General features: G+C 36.7%; 1 protein-coding gene across 1 annotated transcript; it reads left to right on the plus strand.

The window, feature by feature from the left end:
• Positions 3,791-4,159, plus strand: LOC109227575 (cysteine proteinase inhibitor 4-like). The gene has a single exon (XM_019392775.1). It carries the CDS (start codon positions 3,791-3,793, stop codon positions 4,157-4,159), a length of 369 nt encoding a protein of 122 aa, XP_019248320.1.

Genomic DNA, 13,477 nt, shown 5'->3' on the forward strand with positions numbered 1-13,477 from the left:
CTCACTCGAAGCCTCAAATCACATCAAACAACACTAAAACCACGAATCACATATCGATTCAAGCCTAATGAACTTATGAACTTTTAAATTCCAAAACTAATGCTGAAACATACCAAACCAACTCCGATTAACCTCGAATTTTGCACACAAGTCATAAGTGATACAACTAACCTATTCCAACTTTCGGAACTAAAATTCGATCCTGGTAACAATAGAGTCAACTCTCGGTCAAACTTCTCAACTTTTCCAAATTTTGCTAATTCAAGCCAAAATCACTTACGGACCTCCAAATCAACATCTGAACACACTCCAACGTCCAAAATCACCATATGGAGCTATCAGAATCATCAAAACTCCATTTTGGAGTAATTTACATATAAGTCAACATCTAGTCAACTCTTTCAACTTAGGCTTCCAACCTTGGGACTAAGTGTCCAAATTCATTCCGAAACATCTCCGGAACCAAACCAACCACCCCGACAAGTCACATAATAACAATTGAACATAGGATAAGCAAGAAATAGGGGAATGGGGCTGTAATACTTAAAACAACCGACCGGGTCGTTACAATATTGGGCCCTATGAGTGCATGTCATACGCATATCGTGTTGAGCATGTGGGATATGTTGGATCATATTGGAGCACATGTGATGTGTTGGATATTGGTTATGATTGAGTCTTGAGCATGCATTAACATCCAAGACTCATATAAAAGTATTCATATAGGTGTTACTTGGTGCATATCCTCTTTATATGCAGACTTAGCAAATAAATTGTGTTCTGGTTATTTTTCTTGAGAAACATGCTTATCCTATTTCTGATTTTGCACCTCGTTATTATATTTGTCCTTGGTTATTTTCTGTAATTTCATGCTATTATGGATTGTTGAGATTGAGAAAGTGAGTATCATATTTTGTCAAAATTTGGCCATTACTTCTTCGAATTGGGCTTGATACTTACTGAGTGCATGTTATTTTTGTACTCATACTATACTTTTGCATATTTTATACAGATTTTGACATTGGCAGTAGTGGATCATAGGAGAGTGCCCAGTAGCTGACTCAAGAGACTCGAGGTAGTGCTGCTTGATCGACTGCAGACCCTTGAAGTTACCTTCATCTCATTATCATACTGTTTATCTTATTTCAGACAATAGTCTTGTATTTTACAAGACTCAATTGTATTTTATCTTAGTAGCTAATGATTTTGTACTACGGAGTTTTGGGAGTTGGTTGATATACTTTCACATTTGGTATTGTTGAATTTGAGACTTATCTATGTTTTATCTATATCTTGATAACAAATTATCCTTTATTTATCTTATTTTGGTTGGTTATGATTGTTGGATTACCTAACGGGTTAGGGTTCACGACCATTGGTGAGATTTAGAGTAGTGACAATTTTCATGTAAACATTTTATCTCTATATGAAATCGCCAGTTATAAGTCTTCTGTTGTGTCGACCCGATAGGTCGTTTTGAGTACTAGTCCTAATTTTCATTATCCGTGACCTCCTGTAACTTTATTTGATATTTCTTGGTTTGTGTATGGCCCGTGTTACTTTTTGAAAATCTTTTATGTCAAAATTTTTGAAGAAAATGAAAATTTTGACTAAAATAAGGCTAGAGTTGACCACGATCAATATTTTGGGTAAACGACACCGGACCAGTATTTCAACGATCCGGTAGGCTCGTATTGTAATTTTGGACTTGAGCGTATGCCCGAAATTGAATTCAGAAGTCCCTAGATTGATTTGACTTATTTTGCTGAAAGTTGGCAATTTGAATGTTAGGAAATTTCTTATGTTTGATAATATGTTGACTTTATGGTTATCGAGTTTGGATTTTGGTTTTCGGACTTAGATTAGGTTCGTTTTGCTATTTGAAGCTTGTCTGCAAATTTTGGTGCAATTCAGAGTTGATTTGATAGGATTTAGACGCTTGGTTGTGATTCTAGAGATTCTTGAATTTTCTTCTGAATTTCATGCGTTTTGATATCCGATTTGTGGTTTTAGATGTTATTTTGGTATTTTGATCGGTTGAGCATGTTCTTATGATATTTTTAGACTTATGTAGATGTTTGGTTTGGAGCACCAACGGCTCGGGTAAGTTTCGGATAGGCTTCGAACCATTTTCGGACTTCGGAGATTGTTGTTTCTGGTGTCTGGTGCCTTGTGCTTCGCGATCGCGAAGCTTCTCTCGCGATCGCGTATGGGAAGTTTGGGCTGGGGGGATGGTTGTTCTTCACGAACGTGAAGCATTGGGGGGCTTAGCCTTCGCGAATGCGACAGGCATCTCGCGAATGCGATGCTTTATGAGATATGTGGGGGGGGGGGGGATGTCAGGTGGCTCCTCATCGCAATGCGAACCTTGGGTCGCGAATGCGAATGCTTGGCTGGGAAGAAACGAACGCGATGGTAACCTCTGGAATGCGTAGGCCTTGTGCCAGTACCCTTCACGAGCGCGTCATGTGCTTCAAATGCGAAGAACACCTGACACCCAGTTATTTAAAAGTTGAAAATCAGGATTTGGTCACTTTTCACCATTTTTGAAAGCTAGAGCTCGGCCTAGAGGCGATTTTGAAGAGGTTTTTCATTCCAACTTCATTGGTTAGTAATTTTTAACTAGTTTTGATATTATTTTCATAATCACGCATTGATTTCAACCTTCAATTTAGGATTTTCATGGGAGAAATTGGAAATTTGGGTAGAATATAGGATTTTGTAAAATTGAGATTTAGACCTCAAATTGAGATCAGATTTCGAAATAAATCACATAACCGGGCTCATGGGTGAATGGGTAAATGGGTTTTTGTCCAAATCTCGAATTTTGACGAAGCGGGTCCGGTGTTGACTTTTGTTGACTTTTTTCGAATTTATTAAAGATTGTATCTTTTTCACTCGTGGGTAGACTGGACCTTACTATGTTATGGGTTTATTTTATGTATTACAACTTTATTAGTCGTTAATAATTGTTATCACTCTCTTTTATATTGTTAAAAAGGGTAATTTTTTATCTAATATTGGCTTGCTGCATCACGACCCGGAGGTTGAGAATCCAGGCCGTGACATAAACATTACTCATAGATCAATGTGTCATCTAAACAAACTCACATTTTATAATGGTGAATCAATTATCGTGTATTTTTAAATCTGCAAAAGTGGTTAAACATAGAAATGAACTGGCAGTCTAATTTTTTTAAAAAAAAATTATTAGTAACAATTGAATATAAGGGTGGGAGTAAATTTTTGTAAGATAATCTTACTCCGAATACTTTTATTTTCTAATGCAAGTAATGAAGTAAATGATACCTAAATTTTTGTCTAATAAACATGTGTAGCTAGAAATTATCGAACAAAAGGTAAAGTCGAATACCTCCTTATATTATGTAAGTATATTGTTTGTTAACATATTGCAGGAAGTTGAAGAGTTTTCTTAATATGCAACAAAATAATCTTAAAGCTAGTGTAATTTTTGATGGAGGATAATTATTTCAAATGAATATGAAATAGTAAAACATTTATTAAAATCACATAGTAGTTCCTTGGAACAGTAAAACATATAATTATTTTCTTAATATGTATTCTCTAAAATCCTATTTCTTTCTCAATTCCAAAGATAGTTATTAATTATAAATATTATACCAAAATAGTCTAATTATAACACTAAAATAATAATTAATTCATATCTAATTTCACCTGGCTAAACTAATTTCACGATACTTTCTCCTATAAATAAGTCAAACATCACTTGGTTTTAATCACTCCTCTAACAATTTTAGGTGAAAGAAAAATGGCCCAACAATTTAACTTTCTCCTCCTCTCATGTCTCTCAGTCATTGTTGTTGTTCCTTCTTTCTTTCATGTCTCCTCCGCAAAGAGTGGCTTGAGACATAATATTCTTGATAGTGAGCAGCCCATAAAAAATCCAAATGACCCTACAGTTGTGGGAATCGCAACATTTGCTGTGAATGAGCACAATAAGGAGTCTAAAAGCAACTTTCAACTTGTAAGAGTGATGGCAGGAGGAACTGATGTAATTCCTGACGGAACTGTTTATCAACTGGAAATCAGTGCTAGTGAATCAAATGTTATCACAACCCGTCTTGTGGCTGTTTTGGTGCATCCAAACAATGTTAAAGAACTTCTTTCCTTTGAATGATTATCTTTTCTTATAGTTTAAGTGTACGATCATCTAGAAATGATTATATTCAAAGTATTTGTATGAAATAAACTATTCCAGTTAAATATTTTATCTTGTTCTATTGATTTGTTTGGCCATATTAAAGATAGATGATAATTTTTTAATTTTGGTTAACTTGTATTAATCACATTGATATTTTACAAAATTAAACCCAAATATTCCAATTGTCTTTTGTCTCAAAATGTATATCACATGTTATTTTTCGATTTACTAATCCATCCTTTATATTGGAAAAATTGAGCCGAACTCCTTTTTCCATGAATCTTGAACTGTGATTAGTGTGACAAATTAAAAAAAAGACAATGTTGTAAGCCTATGGCTAAAAATTCATTCACAAATTATCACTTTTCTTATTAAAATTTTAAAGGTAGGGTATCCACAAGGAATGCCCTTTCAGTCTTCAGTAAGTTATCACTAGGAATATGTTTCGTCCAATAAATGACTTGGACTCTGTCATTTGTTTTATTCTCATACAGTTAATAATTTTACAAGTAAAAGGTTAATCGTACCAAGAGAGGACTCTGAATTTTTTCAAAATATAAAAAATAATTATGTAAATGAAATGGCGTATACCTCACAGAAAAAAAAGATTTTATGACAATTAAGATTGAATGTGACGGTTGAATAAGTCCGCACACATCATTCTAGAAGCGATTTCCTATTTTTCAGAGTGGTTGGCTCAGATTTACTTTCAGGAGATTATTCGCCTGCACGACGTGCCTATTTCTATCATTTCCGACCGGGACACGCACGTCACATCACATTTTTGGAGAGCCGTGCAGCATGAGTTGGGCGGGCAGGTTGAGTTGAGCATAGCGTGTCATCCTCAGACGGATGGACAATCTGAGCGCACCATTCAGATCTTGGAGAACATGTTATTTGCTTGTGTTATGGATTTCAGAGGTTCATGGGACCAATTCTTGCCTCTTGCCGAGTACAACAACAGTTACCCGGTCGAGTATTCAGATGGCGCCATATAAGTCCTTATGCAGGAGGCGATGTCGTTCGCCGATTGGTTGGTTTGAGCCTAGAAAGGCTAGGTTGTTGGGCACTGATTTGGTCTGTGATGATATGAAAAAGGTTAAGGTGATTCAGGAATGACTTCGTACAACTCAGTCCAGGCAGAAGAGTTATACTGACCGGAAGGTTCGGGATGTAGCTTATATGGTGGGTGAGAAGGTTCTCCATCGAGTGTCGCCTACGAAGGGCGTGATGCAGTTCGAAAGGAAGGGCAAGTTGAGCCAGAGGTTTATTGGGCCGTTTGAGATCTTGGAGAGGGTTTGGGAGGTTTCTTACCGGCTTGCTTTGCCTCCTAGCCTAGCAGGGGTATATCCGGTATTCCATTTTTCTATGCTTCGGAAGTACCATGAGGACAACTTGCATGTTTTGGATTTCAGCACAATTCAACTTGATGAGAACTTAGCCTACGAGGAGGAGCCGGTGGCTATTCATGTCCGGTAGGTTGGAAAGTTGAGATATAAGAATTTTCCTTCTATGAAAGTGCAATGGATAGGTCAGCTGATCGAGGCAGCTACGTAGGAGTTCGATTCAGATATGCGGAGTAGATACCCCCATCTTTTCACTAGTCCAGGTACTTTTCTATGTCCGTTCGATGAACGTTCCTTTTAGAGGTGGGGAATGTGATGATCTGATAGGTCGTTTTCATTACTATCCCTAACTTTCTTGATCCGAGACCTCCTGTAGCTTCATTTAATGTTTCTTAGTTTGCATTTTCATGTTGCTTTTCGAAAAGTTTTTATATGAAATTTTGAAAAAAATAAAAATTTTGACTAAAAATAATGCTAGAGATGACCATAGTCAATATTTTGGGTAAACGATCCCGGATCGATGTTTCGACGGTTCTGGTAGGTCCTTATTGTGATTGACTTGTGCGCATGCCCATAATTGAATTTGAAGGTCCCTAGACTGATTTGACTTGTTTTGCCGAAAGTTTGCAATTTGAATGGTAGGAAATTCCTTAGGTTTGACGGTAGGTTGACTTTATGGTTATCGGGTTCGGATTTTAATTTTGGGACTTTGAATAGGTCACTTTTTCTATTTGAAACTTATCTCCAAAATTTTGTTCAATTCAGAGTTGATTTGATAGGATTCGTACGTTTGGTTGTGATTCTAGAAGTTCTTCAGTTTTCTTTTGAATTTCATGCGTTTTGATGTCCGATTCGTGATTTTAGATGTTATTTTGGTGTTTGGATCACGTGAGCGAGTTCGTATGATATTTTAGACTTGTGTGGATATTTGGTTTGGATCCCCGAGGGATCGGGTGAGTTTCGGATAAGCTTCGGACCATTTTTGGACATAGGAGATTGCTACTTCTGGTGTCTGATGCCTTGTGCTTCGCGATTACGAAGCTTCTCTCGCAATCGCGAAGGGAAGCTTTGGGTTCGGGGATAGGTTATTCTTCACGAACGTGAATTGTTGGGGGGGGGGGGGGGGAGGGTTAACCTTCGCAAACGCGACAGGCATCTCGTAAACGCGATGCTTTATGGGATCTGGGGGGAATGTCAGATGTCTCCTCATCGCGAACGCGAACCTTGGGTCGTGGATGCGAAGGCTTGGCTGGGAAGAAGTCTTCGCGAACATGATGGCAGCCTCACGAACGCGTAGTCCTTGTGCCAGTACCCTTCGCGAACGCATCAGGTGCTTCGCAAACGCGAAGAATACCTGACGCCTAGCTTTTTAAAAGCTGAAAATCGGGAATTGGTCACTTTTTGCCATTTTTGAAAGCTAGAGCTCGGCATAGAGGCGATTTGGAAGAGGTTTTTCATCCCAACTTCATCTGTTAGTAATTTTTAACTAGTTTTGATTTCCATAATCACCCATTGATTTTAACCTTTAATCTAGAATTTTCATGGTAGAAATTTGGGATTTGGGTAGAATTTAGAAATTTTGAAAAATTTATATTTAGACCTCAAATTGAGGTCAGATATCGAAACAAATCATATAAACATGCTCGGGGGTGAATGGATAGTCGAACTTTGGTCCGAATCTCGGGTTTTGGCCAAGCAAGCCTGTGGTTGACTTTTGTTCACCTTTTCCGAATTCATTAAAGATTGAATATTTTTCACTTGTGGGTAGTTTCTAAAGCTTATTTTGAATTCTCTGAACAATATTTGGCTAGATTTGATTTTGGAGGCTAATTCCAAAGGAAAAGCCGTGGTTGAGCCTTGATTTGGTTGTGAAGTAAGGTAAGTGTCGTGGTTAACTTTTACTTGAGGGAATTAGGAGTTGTTGGTCTATTTTCTACTTGAATTATGTGTGGGGACGGCGTATGTATAAGGTGACGAGTATATATGCGTTGTCATTGGGTTAAAACATGCAGATGAAAATTATTTTATTGTATTATGGTTTTGCATTGACTATGCTTTCCATGCCTTAGTTCGATTATTATTTCTCTAATTGTCCGCCTTTGTATTTATTATTTATTTTAAAGTTATGGGATATTGAATGTTGAGTTTGTTCATCATAATGTTATAACTGAAGTGGAATTTATTTTCCACCTTGCATTGGTACCTTGGTTTATTATTGTTGTTCGGTGAGGAAGAGTGAAAAGTACGAAGCGTGTTGCTGTGCCTCATTTGCATATACTATCATCGATTTGAGTGAGTGTGAGGATTAAAGCACGAAGGGTGATGCCACATACTTGATTTCTTATTATCATTTATCATACCATGTGAGAAAGAGAGTAAAAACACGAAGGGTGATGTCATGCCATTTTATTTATCATATCATTAACATATGGTGAGGATGAGAGTAAACGCATGAAGGGTGATGCCATGCCATTACTGGTTCTATTGCTTTATTTGATTTTCAGATTTTGTGATTTATTCGGTTGTATTGTCGTTTATTTTGGAAGGAGATTACTTGGTGATATTGTACTTGCCATTTTAACGTGCTTTCCTTTCTACGTGTTCCCTCCCCGTTGTTATGATAAATGTAGTATTTGTTATTTCTGTTGCTTTATGTACATATCTGCACAAGATCTTAGTAAGTGTCTTGTCATAGCCTCGTCACTACCTCGTCGGTATTAGGCTCGACACTTACAGAGCACATTGGGTCGGGTTGTACTCATGCTACACTTCTGCACTTCTTGTGCAGATACTGGTATTGATCCCAACAATATCTAGCGGTGCTTCTACTCGGATCATATCTACAGCGGAGACTTGCGGTAGAGCTAGTTGCGTTCGCAGTCCCTGAAGTCCCCTTCTATTTCTGTCTTTACTGTTTATTTCATTCCAAACAATTGTATTTCATTCAAACCATACTTGTAATATTCTAGTTGCTCATGTACTAGTGACTCCAGATTTCTGGGATTAGACTAGACCACGATATGTTATGGGTTTAGTTTATGTATTACAACTTTTTTAGGCGTTAATTATTGTTATCACTCTCTTTTAAGTTGTTTAAAAGGTTAATTTTTTGTTATCTATTGTTGTCTTGCTTAGCAAATAGCTGTTAGGCGTCATCACGACCCCGATATTGGGAATCCGGATTGTGACATAAGTATTACTCATAAGATCAATGTGTCATCTGAACAAGCTCACATTTTATAATGGTGAATTAATTATCTTGTATTTTAAAAAAAAAATTGCAAAAGTGGTTAAACATAGAAATGAACTAGCAGTCTAATTTTTTATTTTGTATAAATTATTAGTAACAATTGAAGTGGGAGTAAATTTTTGTAAGATAATCTTACTCATAATACTTTTGTTTTCTAATGTAACTCATGAAGTAAATGATATATTAAAGGTAAAATAAATTAAATTTTTGTCTAATAAACATGTGTAGCTAGAAATTATAGAACAAAAGGTAAAGTCTAATACCTCCTTATATTATGTAAGTATATTGTTTAACTGTTAACATATTGCAGGAAGTTTAAGAGTTTTCTTAATATGCAACAAAATAATCTTAAAGCTAGTGTAATTTTGGATGGATGATAATTTTTTCAAATGTATATGAAGTAGTAAAACATTTATTAAAATCACATAGTAGTTCCTTGGAACAGTAAAACATATAATTATTTTCTTGATATGTATTCTCTAAAATCCTATTTCTTTCTCAATTCCAAAGATAGTTATTAATTATAAGTATTATACCAAAATAGTCTAAGTATAACACTAAAATAATAATTAATTCATATCTAATTTCACCTGGCTAAACTAATTTCACGATACTTTCTCCTATAAATAAGTCAAACATCACTTGGTGTTAATCACTCCTCTAACAATTTTAGGTGAAAGAAAAATGGCCCAACAATTTAACTTTCTCCTCCTCTCATGTCTCTCAATCATTCTTGTTGCTTCTTCTTTCTTTCATGTCTCCTCCGCAAGGAGTGGCTTGAGACATAATTTTCTTGATAGTGAGCAGCCCATAAAAAATCCAAATGACCCTACAGTTGTGGGAATCACAACATTTGCTGTGAATGAGCACAAAAGAATCACCCATTGATTTTAACCATTAATCTAGGATTCCCTTGGTAGAAATTAAGGATTTGGGTAGAATTAAAGAATTTTGCAATATTGAGATTTAGACCTCAAATTGAGGTTGGATTCGAAACAAATCATATAACTGGGCTCGGGGATGAATATATAATCGGATTGTGGTCCGAATCTCGGGTTTTGACCAAGCAAGCCCTGGGTTGACTTTTGTTGACTTTTTCCAAATTCATTACAGATTGAATCTTTTTCACTCGTGGGTAGTTTCTAAAGCTTATTTTGCGTTATCTGAACAATACTTGGCTAGATTTGATTTTGGAGGCTAATTCCAAAGGAAAAGCCGTAGTTGAGCATTAATTTGGCTGCGAAGTAAGGTAAGTGTCGTGGTTAACTTTGACTTGAGGAAATTAGGACTTGTTGGTTTATTTGCTACTTGAATTATGTGTGGGGACGACGTATATTTAAGGTGACGAGTATATATGCATTTTCATTGGGTTAAAGCATGCAGGTGGAAGTTATTTTATTATATTATGGTTTTACATTGACTATGCTTTCCATGCCTTAGTTAGATTATTATTTCTCTAATTGTCCGCCTTTGTATTTATTGTTTATTTTAAAGTTATGGGATATTGAATGTTGAGTTTGTTCATCATAATGCTATAACTGAAGTGGAATTTATTTTCCACCTTGCATTGGTACCTTGGTTTATTATTGTTATTCGGTGAGGAAGAATGAAAAGTACGAAGCGTGTTGTTAGGCCTCATTTGCATATACTATCATCGTTTTGAGAGAGTGTGTGAATTAAAGCACGAAGGGTGATGCTGTGTACTTGATTTCTTACTATAATTTATCATACCATGCGAGGAAAAGAGTAAAAACACGAAGGGTGATGTCGTGCAATTTTATTTATCATATCATTATTATATAGTGAGGATGAGAGTAAAAGCACAAATGATGATGTCGTGCCATTATTGGTTCTATTGGTTTATTTGATTTTTGGATTTTGGGATTTATTCCGTTGCATTGTCGTTTATTTTGGACGGAGTTTACTTGGTTATATTGTACGTGCCATTTTCATCGTGCTTTCCCGTTATTATGATAAATGTACTATTTCTTATTTCTGTTGCTTTATGTGCATATCTGCACAAGATCTTTATTGGTGTCTTGTCATAGCCTCGTCACTATCTTGTCGGGGTTAGGCTCGACACTTACGGAGTACATTTGATCGGTTTTACTCATGCTACAATTCTGCACTTCTTGTGCAGATACTGGTTGGTCCCAGCAATGTCTAGCAGTGCTTCTACTCTGATCATATCTACAGTAGAGACTTGAGGTAGAGCTGCTTGCGTTCGCTATCTCTAAAGTCCCCTTCTATTTCTGCCTTTACTGTTTATTTCGTTCCAAACAATTGTATTTCGTTCAAACCATACTTGTCGTATTCCAGTTGCTCATGTACTGGTGACTCCAGATTTCTAGGATTAGACTAGACCGTGCTATGTTATGTGTTTATTTTATGTATTACAACTTTATTAGTCGTTAATTATTGTTATCACTATCTTTTAAATTGTTAAAAAAGGGTATTTTTTTTTTACCTAATGTTGGCTTACTTAGCAAGTAGATGTTAGGCGTGTGATGACCCGATAGGTCATTTAAAGTTTAGCATTCATTTCTGTATTTCGAGACCTCGAATAGCTATGGTCTGCCTTCCTTGATTTGCATCCACAATACGTGTCTTTTTCTGGAATTTTTTTTATGTGAAAATTGAAGAAAATGTGAAATTTTGGCTTAAAACTCATTTGAGTTGACTACGATCAACGTTTTGTGTAAACGAACCCAGATCAATTTTTGATGGCCCCGGTAGGTCCGTATCATGATTTGAGACTAGGGCGTATGCCAGGAATCAAATTTGGAAGTCCCCAACCTTATTTAGCGTGATTTGTTGAAAACTAGTAATTTGAAGGCTTACATAATTCCTAAGTTTGATTGTAGGTCGACTTTGTCTCTACCGGGTTCGGTTTCGGTTCCGAAACTTGGTACAGGTTCATTTCACTATTTATGACTTGTTTGTAAAATTTGGCGCAAAACGGAGTTCATTTTACGTAATTCAGACATCCGGTTGTAAATTTGCATGTTCTTGAGTTTCTTTGAAAATATCATTCATTTTGTTGTCCGTTTTATAGTTATAGATGTTATTTTGGTATTTTGATCGCGCGAGCAAGTGTGTATGATGTTATTACACTTGTGGGCATGTTTGATTTGGAGCTCGAGGGGCTCGGGTGAGTTTCAGATAGACTATAGATTGATTTTTGGACTTAGGCTATTGCTGGTTTTTGCGTCTGCTGATGTCTAGTGTATCCTTCTTCGCGATCGCGAAGATACTCCCGCGATCGTGAAGAGTAATCTGGGCTAGGGTGGATTTTAATCTATGCGAACGCGAGGCTGTGGACACGAACTGATGCAATGGTGGGATCACCCTTCGAAAATGCGACCAGCACTACGCGAACGTGATGAGTAAGGGGCCTGGGAGAGGAGCAGGGGTTTGTTCTATGTGAATGCGAGCCCAGGCCCGCGAACGCGATGGCCACGGGGGACAGACCATCGCTAACGCATGCAACCCCTCACGAACACGAAGGCCTTTGGCCGCTGCTGTTTCGCAATCACGTCAGGTGTCTGGCGAACGCAATGAACACCTAACGTCCAGTGATTTAAATGTTCAAAAGAGGGGATTTTCTTCATTTTTCACTATCTTCACATTAGAGCTCGGTCTAGAGGTGATTTTGTAGAGAGATTTCATCCCCACCTCGTAGATTAATATACTTTAACTCGTTTTCTTCCATTCCCATCAACACTCATTGATGTCTAACCTTAATTTTTGCTATTTCATGGTAGAAAATTAGGGATTTAGGTAGAGTTGGATGTTTTTGTAAAATTAATATTTGGACCTCAAATTGAGGTCAGATTTCAAAACTAATAACATAATCGAGCTCGGGGGTTAATGGGTAATTGAGTTTTTGTCCGAATCTCGGGTTTTGACCAAGCGGGACGGGGTGGACTTTTGTTGACTTTTTTGGAAAAGTGTAAAGATCCTTGCTTTATGTATCGTAATTGATTTCCCTAGCATTCTTTGTCGATATTAAATCGATTTTGGTTAGATTCGATTGGTTTGGAGGCAGATTTTAAAGGAAAGGTCTCGGTTGAGCTTTTATTTGCTTGCGGAGCGAGGTAAGTGTTGGGTCTAAACTTGATTTGAGGAAATTAAGAACTCTTGATCTATATGTTATGTGAATTACGTGTGTAACGGCGTATATGCAAGGTGAAGAGTGTATATGCGCCGTTAAAGTAATTGTTTCCATACGTTCCCGTGTTTCATTAATGATCTTATTCCATGTCTTAACTGTTACATGCTTTAATTTCTTTCTATGTCGTAACTTGCTACTTGTAATTAATTACTCTTGTATTGGAATGTTCATTTCTTCCATGATTAATTGCTACTTGCCTTAATTGTCTTACTTGTACTCTTTAACTGTCATATATTTGGCTTGTCTTGTTGCTTTGTATTAATTGTAGCATTCCTTGATTTGGTACGGGGTTCCTTTTTTCTTTGCTTCATATTCTGTTATCATAGGGTTTTTTGTAAATTGAGTTGTTGGATTGGTTACATTTATTGAATTTGTTTATGGATCGGGTTGTACGCCGTAACAGTTGCGAAATGATGGATTAAGGGAGGATTTGATATCGATATGGTGGGATCGGGTTGCGCACCGCAACAGATTTTATATATGATTATGATATTGATATGCTGAAATAAGGGAGGATTTTGATA

This window comes from Nicotiana attenuata, chromosome 6 (assembly GCF_001879085.1).
Source record: "Nicotiana attenuata strain UT chromosome 6, NIATTr2, whole genome shotgun sequence".
Taxonomy (NCBI): Eukaryota; Viridiplantae; Streptophyta; class Magnoliopsida; order Solanales; family Solanaceae; genus Nicotiana; species Nicotiana attenuata.